This window comes from Nerophis ophidion, linkage group LG07 (assembly GCF_033978795.1).
Source record: "Nerophis ophidion isolate RoL-2023_Sa linkage group LG07, RoL_Noph_v1.0, whole genome shotgun sequence".
Lineage (NCBI taxonomy): Eukaryota > Metazoa > Chordata > Actinopteri > Syngnathiformes > Syngnathidae > Nerophis > Nerophis ophidion.
The window spans coordinates 71,680,493-71,700,961 of record NC_084617.1 but is presented as its reverse complement, the minus strand read 5'-3'; the positions used below and the strand labels follow the sequence as shown (position 1 = coordinate 71,700,961).

General features: G+C 44.6%; 1 protein-coding gene across 2 annotated transcripts in view; it reads left to right on the top strand.

Moving 5' to 3' along the window:
• mxd1 (MAX dimerization protein 1) overlaps positions 1-20,469 on the top strand; it is a 72,970-nt gene that overhangs the window by 42,308 nt on the left and 10,193 nt on the right. For both annotated transcript variants that reach the window (XM_061907065.1, XM_061907066.1), the window contains 3 exons: positions 7,779-7,893; positions 12,368-12,527; positions 19,797-20,469. The exon at positions 19,797-20,469 is cut by the window's right edge and continues 10,193 nt beyond it. In XM_061907065.1, coding sequence (XP_061763049.1) covers positions 7,779-7,893; positions 12,368-12,527; positions 19,797-19,993 — 472 coding nt within the window. In that variant the 3' untranslated portion in view covers positions 19,994-20,469. The remainder of the gene's footprint in view (positions 1-7,778; positions 7,894-12,367; positions 12,528-19,796) is intronic.

The window sequence follows — 20,469 nt, the reverse complement described above, 5'->3', positions numbered from 1 at the left end:
GTCACGCGCACATCGTCTGCTACTTCCGGTACAGGCAAGGCTTTTTTATTAGCGACTAAAAGTTGCAAACTTTATCGTCGATGTTCTCTACTAAATCCTTTCAGCAAAAATATGGCAATATCGCGAAATGATCAAGTATGACCTAGCGACCCCGAAAGGGAATAAGCGGTAAAAAAAATGGATGGATTTTTTTTCTTATTGCTTCACTCTCGCTTTCCTCATCCACAAATCTTTCATCCTCGCTCAAATTAATGGGGAAATCGTGGCTTTCTTGGTCCGAATCGCTTTTGCTGCTGGTGGCCATCATTGTAAATAATGTTTTAGATGCGAAGAGCTCCACAACCCGTGACGTCACGCGCACATCGTCCGCTACTTCCGGTACAGGCAAGGCTTTTTTATTAGCGACCAAAAGTTGCGAACTTTATCGTCGATGTTCTCTACTAAATCCTTTCAGTAAAAATATGGCAATATCGCGAAATGATCAAGTATGACCCCGCGACCCCGAAAAGGAATAAGCGGTAGAAAATGGATGGATGGATTTTTTTTCTTATTGCTTCACTCTCGCTTTCCACATCCACGAATCTTTCATCCTCGCTCAAATTAATGGGGAAATCGTGGCTTTCTCGGTCCGAAACGCTTTTGCTGCTGGTGGCCATCATTGTAAATAATGTTTAGATGCGAAGAGCTCCACAACCCGTGACGTCACGCGCACATCGTCTGCTACTTCCGGTACAGGCAAGGCTTTTTTATTAGCGACCAAAAGTTGCGAACTTTATCGTCAATGTTCTCTACTAAATCCTTTCAGCAAAAATATGGCAATATCGCGAAATGATCAAGTATGACCCCGCGACCCCGAAAGGGAATAAGCGGTAGAAAATGGATGGATGGATTTTTTTTCTTATTGCTTCACTCTCGCTTTCCTCATCCACGAATCTTTCATCCTCGCTCAAATTAATGGGGAAATCGTGGCTTTCTTGGTCCGAATCGCTTTTGCTGCTGGTGGCCATAATTGTAAATAATGTTAAGATGTGATGAGCTCCACAACCCGTGACGTCACGCACACATCGTCCGCTACTTCCGGTATAGGCAAGGCTTTTTTATTAGCGACCAAAAGTTGCGAACTTTATCGTCGATGTTCTCTACTAAATCCTTTCAGCAAAAATATGGCAATATCGCGAAATGATCAAGTATGACCCCGCGACCCCGAAAGGGAATAAGCGGTAGAAAATGGATGGATGGATTTGTTTTCTCATTGCTTCACTCTCGCTTTCCTCATCCACGAATCTTTCATCCTCGCTCAAATTAATGGGGAAATCGTGGCTTTCTCGGTCCAAATCGCTCTCGCTGCTGGTGGCCATGGTTTTAAACAATATTCAGATGTGAGGAGCTCCACAACCCGTGACGTCACGCGCACGTCGACTGTTACTTCCGGTACAGGCAAGGCTTTTTTATTAGCGACCAAAAGTTGCGAACTTTATCGTCGATGTTCTCTACTACATCCTTTCAGTAAAAATATGGCAATATCGCGAAATGATCAAGTACGACCCCGCGACCCCGAAAGGGAATAAGCGGTAGAAAATGGATGGATCAAGTATGACACATAGAATTGACCTGCTTTTTTTTTTTTTTCTTTATTTCGGCAATCTTCACTTAAAACAAAGAACAACAACAAGAAAAGAAAAACAAAAAACACTAATTTGAGCAATGATTGAGCCGAAAGGGTGAAGTTGAAGCAACGCTTATATAAACCTACCCCATCACAACAAGAACAAGGTTCAAAATATATAAAATCTAAAACATGCTTCACTTATATTACTTTTTTTTTTAAACAATATATAAGCAACATATAAGCAACAAACTTTCACCGTTTAAATAGGCCTTCAAACCCGGCAGGATGGTTGTTGAGTGTAATTGATTAACCACAGCCAAGCAGGCATAGTTTATGTTCTGTGATACTAGACTCTTCTGGTACTGGCAGTAACGCATACACGCCGCCACCATTGAAGCAGAAACTCGTTTATCCTTCAAATGCAGGAAAAAAAAGTCAACAAACCAATAAATACACCTTTTCCCGATGAACTCCAGCAGCCTGACATACACTCTCTCAGGCACACACACACACACCTTCGTGAGGCTGGAGATGGAGGTGTGTGTTGCATAACAGCAGGGTCAGTCCATCTCAAAACACCCACCAGACCTTAGCAACTGCCAGAACTGTGCAACACGGGCAGAAATGAGGTGAAAACATGTGTAATTTGGGTACACTATCTGGAGTACAGGGCAGGCGAGTGGGGGATCTTAAGTCCGTGGATAACTCCTCTGGCAGGGGGCTCCCCTCGTCTCTTTTAATGCACAGCAAGAGTGGTCCTCAGGTCCTGTTGATCAGGGGCAGTATAGCCACGGATCCACTTTTAACCACTAATATCACAGTCAAAATGAAAGCATGTTCCCATAGTGAAGTGAAGTGAATTATATTTATATAGCGCTTTTCTCTAGTGACTCAAAGCGCTTTACATAGTGAAACCCAATATGTAAGTTACATTTAAACCAGTGTGGGTGGCACTGGGAGCAGGTGGGTAAAGTGTCTTGCCCAAGGACACAACGGCAGTGACTAGGATGGCGGAAGCGGGAATCGAACCTGCAACCCTCAAGTTGCTGGCACGGCCGCTCTACCAACCGAGCTTTGCCGCCCCCCACACCGTAGGCACCATAAACTGTTAATAATGTTTAGACAAAAGTGTATATTATATATACTATTATATATATAGTATTTATATAGCTGTGTGTGTGTGTGTGTGTGTGTGTGTGTGTGTGTGTGTGTGTGTGTGTGTGTGTGTGTGTGTGATGGACTTATGTGTATTTTGGGTATATGCATTTGTGTATGTATGTATGTGTATATATATATATATATATATATATATATATATATATATATATATATATATATATATATATATATATATATATATATGTATATATATATATATATATATATATATATATATATATATATATATGTCTATGTAGGTGTGGGAAAAATCACAAGACTACTTCATCTCTACAGAACTGTTTCATGAGGGGTTCCCTCAATCATCAGGAGATTTTAATGGAAGCATTCACATACAATGGTTTATATAGTGCACAGAGTGGGTGGGTACAGGCAGGCGTAGGGGCGTGGTGATTGGCTCATGTGTTACCTAGGAGGCGTTTCCGTCTATGGCGGCATGTTGAAATGATTTCACTGCGCTTGTTGAGGGATGACAGGTCTGGATGATATATAATAAACAGTTTCTCTTTTAAGCATAGGTTGCGTCTTTTATTACCACTGTTGTAAGGTGTGCTGGATGCAAGAATTTGCCATGTTATTGAATATTCAACATTATTGTCTTTGAGGTCCCAAATGTGTTTGCTGAGTTCTGTAGAATTCCGCAAAGTCTGGTTTCTAAAGGAGGCGTTGTGATTATTCCATCTTGTTTTGAACGCTCCTTCGGTTAATCCTACGTACGTGTCGGATGTGTTAATGTCCTTGCGTGTTACCTTTGCTTGGTAAACGACTGATGTCTGTAAGCACCCTCCGTTGAGAGGGTGAGATGAAGTAGTCTTGCGATTTTTCCCACACCTACATATTGCGCTCTACCACGGTATCGAGCACTATTCTCTGGATAATCCAATCAAGACATATATGTATATGTATGTATATATATGTGTATATATATATATAAATTGTATATATGTGTGTGTATATATGTAAGTGTGTACATATGTATATATGTAAGTGTGTGTGAATTTAAATGTATTATATATAGATAATATGTAGCATCAACGCAGCAACCACTGAACTGAATTATATTATATATATTATTGTATTATATATTGTATATATATATATATTGTATATGTATAGGGGTGGGACCTAATAAGTTTACTTCTTCCCACTCCCTTTTGAGCCAATCTTGACATCTACAAAAGATGTAATGTTTTCAATGTAGGTGTAAAAATCATGTATTTATATATTTCTTTTGTATTTTATGCCATTCTCTTGTTTTGTTTGCATGGCTCAAAATAAACCATTCATTCATAATCTGTGTCATTTCAATCATTAGAGAGTCCCCTAAAACACAGGTTGGACCTTCCAAAAAATACAACATTTGAATGAGTTGATTTTTGTCTCACTCGCTGTATTTCCTTCTTCTGAATGATATGAGTACATTTTCCACACAATTTATATTGCTAACTGAAGGTAAATCCATATTTTCCAACCGTCCCGAATTTCAGTGCCCATCCCGAAAATCTCCCGGGGCAACCATTCTCCCGATTTCCAACAATAATGGGGGCGTGCCTTAAAAGCACTGCCTTTAGCGTCCTCTACAACCTGTCGTCATGTCCGTTTTTCCTTCGTACAAACAGTGTGTCATCCCAGTCACATGATACGTGCGGCTGATACAGACACGTATAAGTGAATGCAAGGCATACTTGATCAACAGGTCGTATAAACAACTTTAAAGGCCTACTGAAATGAGATTTTCTTATTTAAACGGGGATAGCAGGTCCATTCTATGTGTCATACTTGATCATTTCGCGATATTGCCATATTTTTGCTGAAAGGATTTAGTAGAGAACATCGACGATAAAGTTCGCAACTTTTGGTCGCTAATAAAAAAGCCTTGCCTGTGCCGGAAGTAGCAGACGGTGTGCGCGTGACGTCACGGGTTGTGGAGCTCCTCACATCTGAACATTGTTTATAATCATAGCCTCAAGCAGCAAGAGCTATTCGGACCGAGAAAGTGTCGATTTCCATATTAATTTGAGTGAGGATGAAAGATTTGTGGATGAGGAAAGTTAGAGTGAAGCACAAAAAAAGAAAAAAAAAGAAAAAGCGACGTCTCCAGGCGGCGGCAGTGGGAGCGTCCATCCATCCATCCATCATCTTCCGCTTATCCGAGGTCGGGTCGCGGGGGCAACAGCCTAAGCAGGGAAACCCAGACTTCCCTCTCCCCAGCCACTTCGTCTAGCTCTTCCCGGGGGATCCCGAGGCGTTCCCAGGCCAGCCGGGAGACATAGTCTTCCCAACGTGTCCTGGGTCTTCCCCGTGGCCTCCTACCGGTTGGACGTGCCCTAAACACCTCCCTAGGGAGGCGTTCGGGTGGCATCCTCACCAGATGCCCGAACCACCTCATCTGGCTCCTCTCGATGTGAAGGAGCAGCGGCTTTACTTTGAGTTCCTCCCGGATGGCAGAGCTTCTCACCCTATCTCTAAGGGAGAGCCCCGCCACACGGCGGAGGAAACTCATTTCGGCCGCTTGTACCCGTGATCTTATCCTTTCGGTCATGACCCAAAGCTCATGACCATAGGTGAGGATGGGAACGTAGATCGACCGGTAAATTGAGAGCTTTGCCTTCCGGCTCAGCTCCTTCTTCACCACAACGGACCGGTACAACGTCCGCATTACTCAAGACGCCGCACCGATCCGCCTGTTGATCTCACGATCCACTCTTCCCTTACTCGTGAACAAGACTCCTAGGTACTTGAACTCCTCCACAGTGGGAGAGTTTCAGATGTAATTAGACACATTTACTAGGATAATTCTGGAAAATCCCTTATAATAATAATAATAATAATAATGGATTAGATTTATATCGCGCTTTTCTATTGTTAGATACTCAAAGCGCTCACAGAGAAGTGGGAACCCATCATTCATTCACACCTGGTGGTGGTAAGCTACATCTGTAGCCACAGCTGCCCTGGGGTAGACTGGCAGAAGCGTGGCTGCCAGTTTGCGCCTACGGCCCCTCCGACCACCACCAATCATTCATTCATCATTCATTCACCAGTGTGAGCGGCACCGGGGGCAAAGGTTGAAGTGTCCTGCCCGAGGACACAACGGCAGCGACTTTGATGTCAATAGGTGGGAAGCGAACCTGCAACCCTCAGGTTTCTGGCACGGCCGATCTACCCTCTACGCCATGCCGCCCCTCTTATCTGCTTATTGTGTTAATAGTATTTGAGTGAGATTCTAAAGTCACACCTGAAAGTCGGACGGCTGCGGTGAACGCCAGTGTCTCTGAGAGAAGCCGAGGAGCCAAGATCACAGCTGCCTTTTTTAACAGCTACAGGAGGAAGTCCAGTAGTCCAGTCAAGTCTCCGGTAAGAGGCGACTTAATATCACAATTTTCCCATCCAAAAACTTGCTGGTTGACGTAGTGAAACATGTTCGCTTGACCGCTTTGTCACATTTACTAGGATAATTCTGGAAAATCCCTTATCTGCTTATTGTGTTAATAGTATTTTAGTGAGATTCTAAAGTCACACCCGAAAGTCGGACGGCTGCGGTGAACGCCAGTGTCTCTGAGAGAAGCCGAGGAGCCAAGATCACAGCTGCCTTTTATAACAGCTACAGGAGGATGTCCAGTAATCCACTCAAGTCTCCGGTAAGAGCCGACTTAATATCACCATTTTCCCATCCAAAAACTTGCTGGTTGACGTAGAGAAACATGTTCGCTTGACCGCTTTGTCACATTTACTAGGATAATTCTGGAAAATCCCTTATCTGCTTATTGTGTTAATAGTATTTTAGTGAGATTCTAAAGTCACACCCGAAAGTCGGATGGCTGCGGTGAACGCCAGTGTCTCTGAGAAAAGCCGAGGAGCCAAGATCACAGCTGCCTTTTATAACAGCTACAGGAGGATGTCCAGTAATCCACTCAAGTCGCCGGTAAGAGCCGACTTAATATCACCATTTTCCCATCCAAAAACTTGCTGGTTGACGTAGTGAAACATGTTCGCTTGACCGCTTTGTCACATTTACTAGGATAATTCTGGAAAATCCCTTATCTGCTTATTGTGTTAATAGTATTTTAGTGAGATTCTAAAGTCACACCTGAAAGTCGGACGGCTGCGGTGAACGCCAGTGTCTCTGAGAGAAGCCGAGGAGCCAAGATCACAGCTGCCTTTTTTAACAGCTACAGGAGGAGGTCCAGTAATCCACTCAAGTCTCCGGTAAAAGCCGACTTAATATCACAATTTTCCCATCCAAAAACTTGCTGGTTGACGTAGAGAAACATGTTCGCTTGACCGCTCTGTGTTAAAGCTTCACAACAAACAAAGAAACACCGGCTGCGTTTCGGTTGCTAAAGGCAGCTGCAATCCACCGCTTTCCACCAACAGCATTCTTCTTTGACGTCTCCATTATTAATTGAACTAATTACAAAATATTCAGCAACACAGATGTTCAAAATATAATGTAATTATGCGATGAAAAGAGACGACTTTTAGCCGTAAGTGGTGCTGGGCTAATATGTCCGCTACAACCCGAGACGTCACAAACACGCGTCGTCATTCCGCAACGTTTTAAACAAGAAACTCCGCGGGAAATTTAAAATTGTAATTTAGTAAACTAAACCAACCGTATTGGCATGTGTTGCAATGTTAAGATTTCATCATTGATATATAAACCATCAGACTGCGTGGTCGGTAGTAGTGGGTGTTTCAGTAGGCTTTTAAAACTGTTACAAATATGCGCCACACTGTGAACCCACACCAAACACATTTCGGGAGAACATTCGCACCGTAACACAACAGAAGCAATATCCAGAATCCCTTGCAGCACTAACTCTTTCGGGGACGCTACAATATACACCCCCGCTACCACCAAATCCTCCCCAACACAATGTCCCGAATTCGGAGGTCTCAAGATTGGCAAGTACGGGTAAAAAACCATGACATGGTCACAAAGAGCAGATCATGTATAATTCTTTGTTTCCCCCGTGTTTACTTTCAGGAGGGCACATCTACGACTCTGTTTAGAGCGACTGAAGTCCTTGGTTCCTTTGGGCCCGGATGCCAACAGACACACCACGCTGAGCCTGCTGATGAAGGCCAAAGTTCACATCAAGGTGCGTGCACGGTCTTTTTTTTTTTTTACTCCCACTGCTCACAGTCTTTCGTTGAAAGAGACTACAGACGTTTAAATACAAGTTAGTTAGGAATGATGATTCCTCATCTGCCTTACATCAAAGCAACTCTCGGCTGTCTTGGTTGCTTTGTTGGGTCTGCTCCTGTTTCTGGCCATGCTCCCTCCTCCCCGGCGGACGATGGCGTGGAACACCACAGTGGATACGTTTCTTTTACTTTTTATTCATAGCTGTATGTAGAAGTGTCTGGTTGTATCTGCTGCTTTAATGTCTTTGATGTCCTCTGTGTTCTTTGATGTTTGATGTTTCCCTCTGTAAGTTGTTTTTTTTCCCTTGGCCTCAGTCTGCACCCCCTCTCCAGGGCCCAGGCTAAGACCGTTTTTTTAAATTTTATTTTAATCTACTATTCCCGTCAGCGATCCTGTTCTGTCTCCCTGTAATGTTTGTCTGATCTTGAATGGGATTGTGCTGAAAATTAAAATTTTCCTGACGGAATAAATAAAGTACTATCTAATCCAATCTAATCTAATCTTTACTACGGAGAGGACAGCGGAATGGCAATAGAATAGAACGCTTTATTGTCATCAAACATCAATCAATCAGTCAATCAATCAATGTTTACTTATATAGCCCTAAATCACTAGTGTCTCAAAGGGCTGCACAAACCACTACGACATCCTCGGTAGGCCCACATAAGGGCAAGGAAAACTCACACCCAGTGGGACGTCGGTGACAATGATGACTATGAGAACCTTGGAGAGGAGGAAAGCAATGGATGTCGAGCGGGTCTAACATGATACTGTGAAAGTTCAATCCATAATGGATCCAACACAGTCGCGAGAGTCCAGTCCAAAGCGGATCCAACACAGCAGCGAGAGTCCCGTTCACAGCGGAGCTAGCAGGAAACCATCCCAAGCGGAGGCGGATCAGCAGCGCAGAGATGTCCCCAGCCGATACACAGGCGAGCAGTACATGGCCACCGGATCGGACCGGACCCCCTCCACAAGGGAGAGTGGGACATAGGAGAAAAAGAAAAGAAACGGCAGATCAACTGGTCTAAAAAGGGAGTCTATTTAAAGGCTAGAGTATACAAATGAGTTTTAAGGTGAGACTTAAATGCTTCTACTGAGGTAACATCTCGAACTGTTACCAGGAGGGCATTCCAGAGTACTGGAGCCCGAAATGAAAACGCTCTATAGCCCGCAGACTTTTTTTGGGCTTTGGGAATCACTAATAAGCCGGAGTCCTTTGAACGCAGATTTCTTGCCGGGACATATGGTACAATACAATCGGCAAGATAGGATGGAGTTGCTTAAACTACGGGAATTTGTTCCTGAATAGAATTGTAGTGGTGTAACAATCGATTGGTTCATCAATAGATCGCTCTATATTCCTAAATTTCAATTACATCGATTCGTGCTCGGCATGTTGGCCTCCCTGGACTTTATTATCCATCCAACATTGATTTAATAGGCAAATATATCAGATGTTATCCAGACCAAAATTGGCAGACCGGGGTGGTGGTTCCTGTCTTTAAAGGGGAACATTATCACAATTTCAAAACGGTTAAAAACAATAAAAATCAGTTCCCAGTGGCTTGTTGTATTTTTTGAATTTTTTTTCAAAATTTTACCGGTCTCGGAATATCCCTAAATAAAGCTTTAAAGTGCCTTATTTTCGCTATCTTTGAAACCACTATCCATTTCATTGTGACGTCACACAGTGCTGCCAATGTAAACAAACAATGGGAATACCACAGCAAGATATAGCGACATTAGCTCGGATTCAAACTCGGATTTCAGCGATTTAAGCGATTCAACAGATTACGCATGTATTGAAACAGATGGTTGGAGTATGAAAGTATTGAAGAAGAAACTGAAGCTATTGACGCTATTCATAGCCATAGCATGGCCGAATAGCTGCGTTAGCATCGCCGGTAAAATGTGCGGACCAAACGATCAGGACTTTCGCATCTTTTGACACTGGAGCAACTTAAATCCGTCGATTGGTAAGTGTTTGTTTTGCATTAAATGTGGGTGGGAGGAAACGTAATATAGTTGCAAATGCATCTACAGGTTATCCATACATCTCTATGCCATGTCTGCTTTAGCACCGCCGGTAAATAGCATGTTAGCATCAATTAGCGTAGCATATTAGCATCGATTAGCTGGCAGTCAACATCAACAAAACTCACCTTTGTGATTTCGTTGACTATCGTTGCAAATGCATCTGCAGGTTATCCATACATCTCTGTGCCATGTCTGCCTTAGCATCGCCGGTCAAATGTGGAGACACTCTGGCACATTCAATGGGGGTCTGGCGGCAGACACTTTGGCATCTTCAGGCCAGTGGTGCAACTTGAATCCCTCCCTGTTAGTGTTGTTACACCCTCCGACAACACACCGTCGAGGCATGATGTCTCCAAGGTTCCAAAAAATAGTCAAAAAAACGGAAAATAACAGAGCTGAGAGCCGGTGTTTGTAATGTGTTGAAAATGAAAATGGTGGGTGTGTTACCTCGGCGACGTCACATTCTGACGTCATCGCCTCCAGCGCGATAAACAGAAAGGCGTTTAATTCGCCAAAATTCACCCATTTAGAGTTCGGAAATCGGTTAAAAAAATCTATGGTCTTTTTTCTGCACCATCAAGGTATATATTGACGCTTACATAGGTCTGCTGATAATGTTCCCCTTTAAGAAGGGTAACCAGAGTGTGTGTTCCAGCTATGGTGGGATCACACTCCTCAGTCTTCCCGGTAAGGTCTATTCAGGTGTTCTGGAGAGGAGGCTATGCCGGATAGTCAAACCTCCGATTCAAGAGGAACAGTGTTGTTTTCGTCCTGGTCTTAGAGCCGTGGACCAGCTCTATACTCTCGGCAGGGTCCTTGAGGGTGCATGGGAGTTTGCCCAACCAGTCTACATGTGCTTTGTGGACTTAGAGAAGGCATTCAACCGAGTCCTGTGGGGAGTGCTCAGAGAGTATGGGGTATCGGACTGTCTGATTGTGGCGATCCGCTCCCTGTATGATCAGTTTCAGAGCTTGGTCCGCATCGCCGGCAGTAAGTCAGAGACGTATCCAGTGAGGGTTGGACTCCGCCAAGGCTGCCCTTTGTCACCGATTCTGTTTATAACTTTTATGGACAGAATTTCTAGGCGCAGTCAAGGCGTTGAGGGGATCTGGTTTGGTGGCTGCAGGATTAGGTCTCTGCTTTTTGCAGATGATGTGGTCCTGATGGCTTCATCTGGCCCGGATCTTCAGCTCTCACTAGATCGGTTCGCAGCCGAGTGTGAAGCGACCGGAATGAGAATCAGCAACTTTAAGTCCGAGTCCATGGTTCTCGCCCGGAAAAGGGTGGAGGGCCATCTCCGGGTTGGGGAGGAGACCCTGCCCCAAGTGGAGGAGTTCAAGTACCTCGCAGTCTTGTTCACGAGTGAGGGAAGAGTGGATCGTGAGATTGATAGGCGGATCGGTGCGGCGTCTTCAGTAATGCGGATGCTGTATTGATCCGCTGTGGTGAAGAAGGAGCTGAGCCGGAAGGCAAAGCTCTCAATTTACCGGTCGATCTACGTTCCCATCCTCACCTATGGTCATGAACTTTGGGTCATGACTGAAAGGATAAGATCACGGGTACAAGCGGCCGAAATTACTTTCCTCCGCCGTGTGGCGGGTCTCTCCCTTAGAGATAGGGTGAGAAGCTCTGTCATCCGGGGGAAGCTCAAAGTAAAGCCGCTGCTCCTTCACATGGAGAAGAGCCAGAGGAGGTGGCTCGGGCATCTGGCCACCCGAACGCCTCCCCGGTAGGTGGCCACAGGAAAGACCCAGGACACTTTGGGAACGCCTCGGGATCCCCCGGGGAAGAGCGGGACGAAGTGGCTGTGGAGAGGGAAGTCTGGGCTTCCCTGCTTAGGCTGCTGCCCCCGCGACCCGACCCTATAAGTGGAAGAAAATGGATGGATGGATGATTTAAGAACGACAGTCTTTATATGGAGTTTAATCCTTTTATTAATAAGGACTTGAAACATTTCGTTGTCATAAAAAACAAAAATGGCGTATATTTGTTCAGTAAAGCGTCTTTGATGTCTCTTTTGATCCAGACGCACTATCCAGAAATACACTTCACTCCAAAAGCTGATGTCTCTCTCACAGAACACACACACACCTCTCCTGTCCTCGCCTTCCTAGTGCTCATCTAATTACCGGTCAGGTCAAATTCACGGCCTCACAGACATAAATTTTAAAACTATTGAAAATGCGCATTTCCTGCAGGAGGCTTAAGAGCCGTGGGTTACAAACCCCTAGCCCAGCCACACACTACACTGTCGCACTGTGCCAAAGTCTCCTTATTTTCTCTCTCATTTTTGATATCAGAAACCAAATAATCCAATTTTAACCCGACAGTTACCGTGTTGCTCACTGCATTCAAATCCATTCCCTGGTTTTTTGTTTGCCATGCAGAGGTTGGAGGAGAGCGACAGAAGAGCTCAGCACACTTTGGAACAGCTACAGAGAGAGCGGAGACATCTGAGGAGGCGTCTCGAGCAGCTGGGGGTGGAGAGAACCCGCATGGACAGCACAGGTTCCACCGTGTCCTCCGACAAATCCGACTCTGATCAAGGTCAGTCGTGCAAAACTTTGCTGTCGTTTTTTTAAAAGGGGAACATTATCACCAGACCTATGTAAGCGTCAATATATACCTTGATGGTGCAGAAGAAAGACCGATTTCCGAACTCTAAATGGGTGAATTTTGGCGAATTAAACGCCTTTCTATTAATCGCTCTGACATCACATTGGTAGTCAATCCGCCATTTTCTCAAACACGTTACAAACACCAAGTCAAATCAGCTGTTATTTTCCGTTTTTTCGACTGTTTTCCGTACCTTGGAGACATCATGCCTCATCGGTGTGTTGTCGGAGGGTGTAACAACATGATCAGGGACGGATTCAAGTTGATTTACGTGCTATTTAGGCTAGCTGTATGTACATTTGTAGCTATATTTGCATCCAGCCTAACCCTCCACCCACATTTAATGCCAAACAAACACTTACCAATCGACGGATTTAAGTTGCTCCAATGTCAAAAGATGCGAAAGTACCTCGTTTGGTCTGCACATTTTTACCGGCGATGCTAAGACAGACATGGCACGGAGATGTATGGATATCCTGCGACACTCACTCGTTGGTTAGAAGGCGATCGCAGAATAGCGTCAATAGCTTCAGTTTCTTCTTTAATTTAGTTTTCGCTATCAGCCTCCATACTCCAACAATCCGTTTCAATACATGCGTAATCTGTTGAGTCGCTTAAGCCGATGAAATCCGAGTCTGAATCCGAGCTAATGTCGCTATATCTTGCTGGGCTACCCGTACCTTGGAGACATCATGCCTCGTCGGTGTGTTGTCGGAGGGTGTAACAACACGATTAGGGACGGATTCAAGTTGATTCACGCGGAGTGTGCATCGATTAGCATGGCATGCTAATCGATGCTAACATGCTATTTAGGCTAGCTGTATGTATATTTGTAGCTATATTTGCATCCAGCCTTTCCCTCCACCCACATTTAATGCCAAACAAACACTTACCAATCGACGGATTTAAGTTGCTCCAGTGTCAAAAGATGCGAAAGTACCTCGTTTGGTCCGCACATTTTACCGGCGATGCTAAGACAGACAAGGCACAGAGATGTATGGATATCCTGCGACACTCACTCGTTGGTCAGAAGGCGATCGCCGGATAGCGTCAATAGCTATTCGGTCACTAGCTTCAGTTTCTTCTTCAATTTCGTTTTTGCTTTCTGCCTCCATACTCCAACCATCCGTTTCAATACATGCGTAATCTGTTGAATTGCTTAAGCCGCTGAAATCCGAGTCTGAATCCGAGCTAATGTCGCTATATCTTGCTGGGCTACCCGTACCTTGGAGACATCATGCCTCGTCGGTGTGTTGTCGGAGGGTGTAACAACACGATCAGGGACGGATTCAAGTTGATTTACGTGGAGTGTGCATCGATTAGCACGGCATGCTAATCGATGCTAACATGCTATTTAGGCTATCTGTATGTTCATTTGTAGCTATATTTGCATCCAGCCTTTCCCTCGTCCCCCATTTAATGCCAAACAAACACTTACCAATCGACAAATTTAAGTTGCTCCAGTGTCAAAAGATGCGAAAGTACCTCATTTGGTCTGCACATCTTACCGGCGATGCTAAGACAGACATGGCACAGAGATGTATGGATATCCTGCGACACTCACTCGTTGGTTAGAAGGCGATCGCAGAATAGCGTCAATAGCTTCAGTTTCTTCTTCAATTTCGTTTTCACTATCTGCCTCCATACTCCAACCATCCGTTTCAATACATGCGTAATCTGTTGAATCGCTTAAGCCGATGAAATCCGAGTCTGAATCCGAGCTAATGTCGCTATATCTTGCTGGGCTATCCGTACCTTGGAGACATCATGCCTCGTCGGAGGGTGTAACAACACGATCAGGGACGGATTCAAGTTGATTTACGTGGAGTGTGCATCGATTAGCACGGCATGCTAATCGATGCTAACATGCTATTTAGGCTATCTGTATGTTCATTTGTAGCTATATTTGCATCCAGCCTTTCCCTCGTCCCCCATTTAATGCCAAACAAACACTTACCAATCGACAAATTTAAGTTGCTCCAGTGTCAAAAGATGCGAAAGTACCTCGTTTGGTCTGCACATCTTACCGGCGATGCTAAGGCAGACATGGCACAGAGATGTATGGATATCCTGCGACACTCACTCGTTGGTTAGAAGGCGATCGCAGAATAGCATCAATAGCTTCAGTTTCTTCTTCAATTTCGTTTTCACTATCTGCCTCCATACTCCAACCATCCGTTTCAATACATGCGTAATCTGTTGAATCGCTTACGCCGCTGAAATCCGAGTCTGAATCCGAGCTAATGTCGCTATATCTTGCTGGGCTACCCGTACCTTGGAGACATCATGCCTCGTCGGTGTGTTGTCGGAGGGTGTAACAACACGATCAGGGACGGATTCAAGTTGATTTACGTGGAGTGTGCATTGATTAGCACGGCATGCTAATCGATGCTAACATGCTATTTCGGCTAGCTGTTTGTACATTTGTAGCTATATTTGCATCCAGCCTTTCCCTCCACCCACATTTAATGCCAAACAAACACTTACCAATCGACGGATTTAAGTTGCTCCAGTGTCAAAAGATGCGAAAGTACCTCGTTTGGTCTGCACATTTTTACCGGCGATGCTAAGACAGACATGGCACGGAGATGTATGGATATCCTGCGACACTCACTCGTTGGTTAGAAGGCGATCGCAGAATAGCGTCAATAGCTTCAGTTTCTTCTTAAATTTCGTTTTCGCTTTCTGCCTCCATACTCCAACCATCCGTTTCAATACATGCGTAATCTGTTGAATCGCTTAAACCGATGAAATCCGAGTCTGAATCCGAGCTAATGTCGCTATATCTTGCTGGGCTATCCGTACCTTGGAGACATCATGCCTCGTCGGTGTGTTGTCGGAGGGTGTAACAACACGATTAGGGACGGATTCAAGTTGATTTACGTGGAGTGTGCATCGATTAGCACAGCATGCTAATCGATGCTAACATTCTATTTAGGCTAGCTGTATGTACATTTGTAGCTATATTTGCATCCAGCCTTTCCCTCGACCCACATTTAATGCCAACAAACACTTACCAATCAACAGATTTAAGTTGCTCCAGTGTCAAAAGATGCGAAAGTATCTCGTTTGATCTGCACATTTTTACCGGCGATGCTAAGACAGACATGGCACAGAGATGTATGGATATCCTGCGACACTCAATCGTTGGTTAGAAGGCGATCGCAGAGGAGCGTCAATAGCTATTCGGTCAATAGCTTCAGTTTCTTCTTCAATTTTGTTTTCGCTATCTGCCTCCATACTCCAACCATCCGTTTCAATACATGCGTAATCTGTTGAATCGCTTAAGCCGATGAAATCCGAGTCTGAATCCGAGCTAATGTCGCTATATCTTGCTGGGCTATCCGCCATGTTGGCATCACTAGATGACGTCACAGGAAAATGGACGATGGATTTACAGATAGCGAAAATCGGGCACTTTAAAGCCTTTTTTCGGGATATTCCATGATGGGTAAAATTTGGAAAAAAACTACGAAAAATAATATAAGCCACTGGGAACTGATTTGTATTGGTTTCAACCCTTCTGAAATTGTGATAATGTTCCCCTTTAAAGTTGCAAAAACTACACCAACATTTTGTAATTATTCGGAAGTTACAAAGCGTATTATTGCGGAGGCACCGGCGCCATTAATCACCTTCTGAAGACATGCTCCTTTTTGAATTATTCAAATGAACGAAGGAAAAAGCTGTGGGGGGGGAGGGGACCGCAATTAATTTGTTTACGCAGGCTCTCAATCACTGTTGTGTGGCGTAACTATTTGAAATAAAACAGGAGTTGCTTGTAGAGAGCGTTTTGATCGATTGAGACTTTTATTAGTAGATTGCACAGTTCAGTACATATTCCGTACAATTGACCACTAAATGGTAACACCTGAATACGTTTTTCAATTTGTTTAAGTCGGGGTCCACGTTAATCAATTCATGCTAAAAATATAGAAAATGACTACCGTATTTCCTTGAATTGCCGCCGGGGCGCTAATTAATTTCAAACCTCTTTTCACTCCGGCGCTTACCAAAGGCATGCGGTAAATTTAGGCCTGCGCTTATAAATTTGAGTGTGATGTAAGGATACCATCATGAAAAGCACATTTAATACAAAAAAGTTATTACGGTCTTACCTTTTACTTATAAATGAAGTCCATGCCAGCTCCTTCTGAGCAAAAGCGTCGATAACTTGTTTATAGAAGTCTTCCTTATCTTTCTTCAGTTTTAAAAGTCTCTCTGTCTCGATGGAGATCTTCCTTTATTACCTCCTGCTTCGATTTAAAGTCTAGTTTAGAAAACGGTTTTATTTTAGATATGTAGTCCTCCATGTTAAAAATGCAAGCGAGAGGAAAAAATAAACGATCGCTGCTTGTTGTCACTTCTTCTGCCGCCGAGTAGTCGCAAGAAGGATCACTAGCGCCCTCTACCACCAGGAGGTGGGAGTCATTTAATGACTCATATTTGACACACGCAGCTACGGTATATTAATAAAACATAGCTGCTTACTGTTATTTTTAGCATATTCAATAGCTTGGACCTTAAATCTTACTGAATAGCTCTTAATCTTCTTCCCTTTACGCGATTTCAAATGATTGAAATCAGCCTCATGCATTTTGAAAATGATGACAGGTGACGTGACGAGTTTGACCCTGTGGAAATTCTAGGCATATGCTGATTATTTTGCGAAACGAGTTTGACCCGGCAGTAATTCTAGGCAGGCGCATACTATATACCCTGCGGCAATTCAAGGAAATACGGTATATCGTGATATTTGAGTATACGTTCTCACGCAGTTGCTTTTATCTGCGGGCATTACACTGCATGCGTTTCCCACTCCTTGTCTCTGCTTCTCACAGAGACATAAACAAGCGCACCTTCTTACATACGTGCGACGTCACACGCCCTCCCCGAGCAGAGAGGTAGCAACATAGAAACATTAGCTGTGATGCTAACAGTGTGTTGCGAGGGGTTATAAGAGAGAGAGAAGGTGCAAATTTGGTAAAAAAAAAATGGAGGAAGAATTCATTCCCAAGAAAAACAGCACGGCGGTGGTTTGGCTTCAAGCGGGAATACGTTGAACAATTATGCGGCAAAAAGTAGCATTACCGCTAATTTGTGGCATCATTTGAAATGTCACACGCTAGAAAATGAAGGGTGCTTGAAACTCTGCATGTCAACATCACCGAAGCAGCTATTCCCAGATCAACACCTTATAAAAAAAATAAAAAATCAGAAGGAACATCTGCAGGAACCTACCACATGGCGAAGGACATACACTATTTGATTTCCTATTATTCAGCTCATTTTTATGTGACATTTTTTGTGTGACATCATGCACAAAAGTGCACTTTATTTGTTTTAAACTATTGTAGTGGCGTTCTGTACAAAAAGTGCACTTTAAAGGCCTACTGAAACCCACTACTACCGACCACGCAGTCTGATAGTTTATATATCAATGATGAAATATTAACATTGCAACACGTGCCAATACGGCCTTTTTAGTTTACTAAATTGCAATTCTAAATTTCCCGCGAGGTATCCTGTTGAAAACGTCGCGGAATAAATGACGCGTATGATGACGCGTGCTTGTGATGTTATTGGTTGGAGCGGACATGTTCTCCCAGCGCCGCTTACGGCTAAAAGTAGTCTGTTTTTATCGCATGATTACAATGGAGACGTCAAAGAAGAATGCTGTTGGTGGAAAGCGGTGGATTGCAGCTGCCTTTAGCCACCGAAACACAGCCGGTGTTTTCTTTGCTGCTGATCCGCCTCCGCTTGGGATGGTTTCCTGTGGACTGGACTCTTGCTGCTGTCTTGGATCCGCTTTGAACTGAACTCTCGCAGCTGTGTTGGAGCCACTATGGATTGAACTTTAACAGTATCATGTTAGACCCGCTCGAGATCCATTGCTTTCGGTACCCTAGAGGGGAGGGGGGGGGGGTTGCCCACACCTGAGGTCCTCTCCAAGGTTTCTCGTAGTCAGCATTGTCACTGGCGTCCCACTGGATGTGAATTCTCCCTGCCCACTGGGTGTGAGTTTTCCTTGCCCTTTTGTGGGTTCTTCCGAGGATGTTGTAGTCGTAATGATTTGTGCAGTCCTTTGAGACATTTGTGATTTGGGGCTATATAAATAAACATTGATTGAGTGATTGATTTGTTTGTTGTGAAGCTTTAACACAGAGCGGTCAAGCGAACATGTTTCTCTACGTCAACCAGCAAGTTTTTGGATGGGAAGATTGTGATATTAAGTTTGGCTCTTACCGGAGATTTGAGCGGATTATGCGACCTCCTCTAGCTGTCAAAAAAGCAACTGTGATCTTGGCTCCTCCATTGGCTTCCCTCAGAGACACTGGTGGTCACCGCAGCCCTCCGACTTTCAGGTATGACTTTATAATCTCACTAAAACACTAGTAACACAATAAGCAGATAAGGGATTTTCCAGAATTATCCAAGTAAATGTGTCTAATAGTGAAGTGAAGTGAATTATATTTATATAGCGCTTTTCTCTAGTGACTCAAAGCGCTTTACATAGTGAAACCCAATATCTAAGTTACATTTAAACCAGTGTGGGTGGCACTGGGAGCAGGTGGGTAAAGTGTCTTGCCCCAGGACACAACGGCAGTGACTAGGATGGCGGAAGCGGGAATCGAACCTGCAACCCTCAAGTTGCTAGCACGGCCACTCTACCAACCGAGCTATACCGCCCCCTAATAACATCTGAATCGCTCCCACTGCGGTCGCCTGGAGCTGTTGCCTTTTCTTTTTTTTCTTCTTCACTCTAACTTTCCTCATCCACAAATCTTTCATCCTCGCTCAAATTAATGGGGAAATTGACGCTTTCTCGGTCCGAATCGCTCTTGCTGCTGGAGGCTTTGATTGTAAACAATGTTCAGATGTGAGGAGCTCCACAACCCGTGATGTCACACGCACAACGTCTGCTACTTCCGGTACAGGCAAGGCTTTTTTATTAGCGACCAAAAGTTGCGAACTTTATCGTCGATGTTCTCTACTAAATCCTTTCCGCAAAAATATGGCAATATGGCGAAATGATCAAGTATGACACATAGAATGGACCTGCTATCCCCGTTTAAATAAGAAAATCTCATTTCAGTAGGCTTTGAACAAAAGACCATATCGCCCAGCCTGAGTGCATGGTGGTCCTGCTGACTGTGCAGATATGTGATCACTGACTCCCTTCCTCCGTGTCGCCAACAGAGGACCTGGATGTGGACGTGGAGGGAACGGACTGCCTGCTGGGTGACTTGGAGTGGAGCACCAGCAGCGTGAGTGACTCGGGGGACGAGCGGGGCAGCCTGCGCAGCAGCTGCAGCGACGAGGGCTACGCCAGTGCCAGCCTGCTGCGTCTGCAGGACACTCAGGAGAGAGCCAAGCAGCCGGCCTGCAGCCTATAGACCTCGCCTGGTCACCGGCCCCCTCAGGATGTGCCGCCACGCCCCCGTCCCACACCCGCATCACCACCTCACCTGGGAGGACCAAACACATCTGAGGCTTCTCATCCAGCAAAGCAACTGCAGATTTCTTGACCACCATTTTTGAGAGGTCTTTGAGGCCCCCGCCCACGATCAGCAGACAGTCTGCAGGTGTGCAGTCAGTAGACAGTCTGCAGGTGTGCAGTCAGTAGACAGTCTGCAGGTGTGAAGTCCAACATGAAGGATCCCTCTTACTTTCCCGCCGGAGAATGTTACCACACAATATCCCACTGCCTCTTCTCTGTCCCTCAGGAGCCTTGGGAAGCACTTATGAGATTTTACACACACGCACACACACACACACACACGCACACACACACACACACACACACACACACACACACACTCTCAACCATGAGATTTTACACACACTCCCCCATGACATTTTACACAAACAC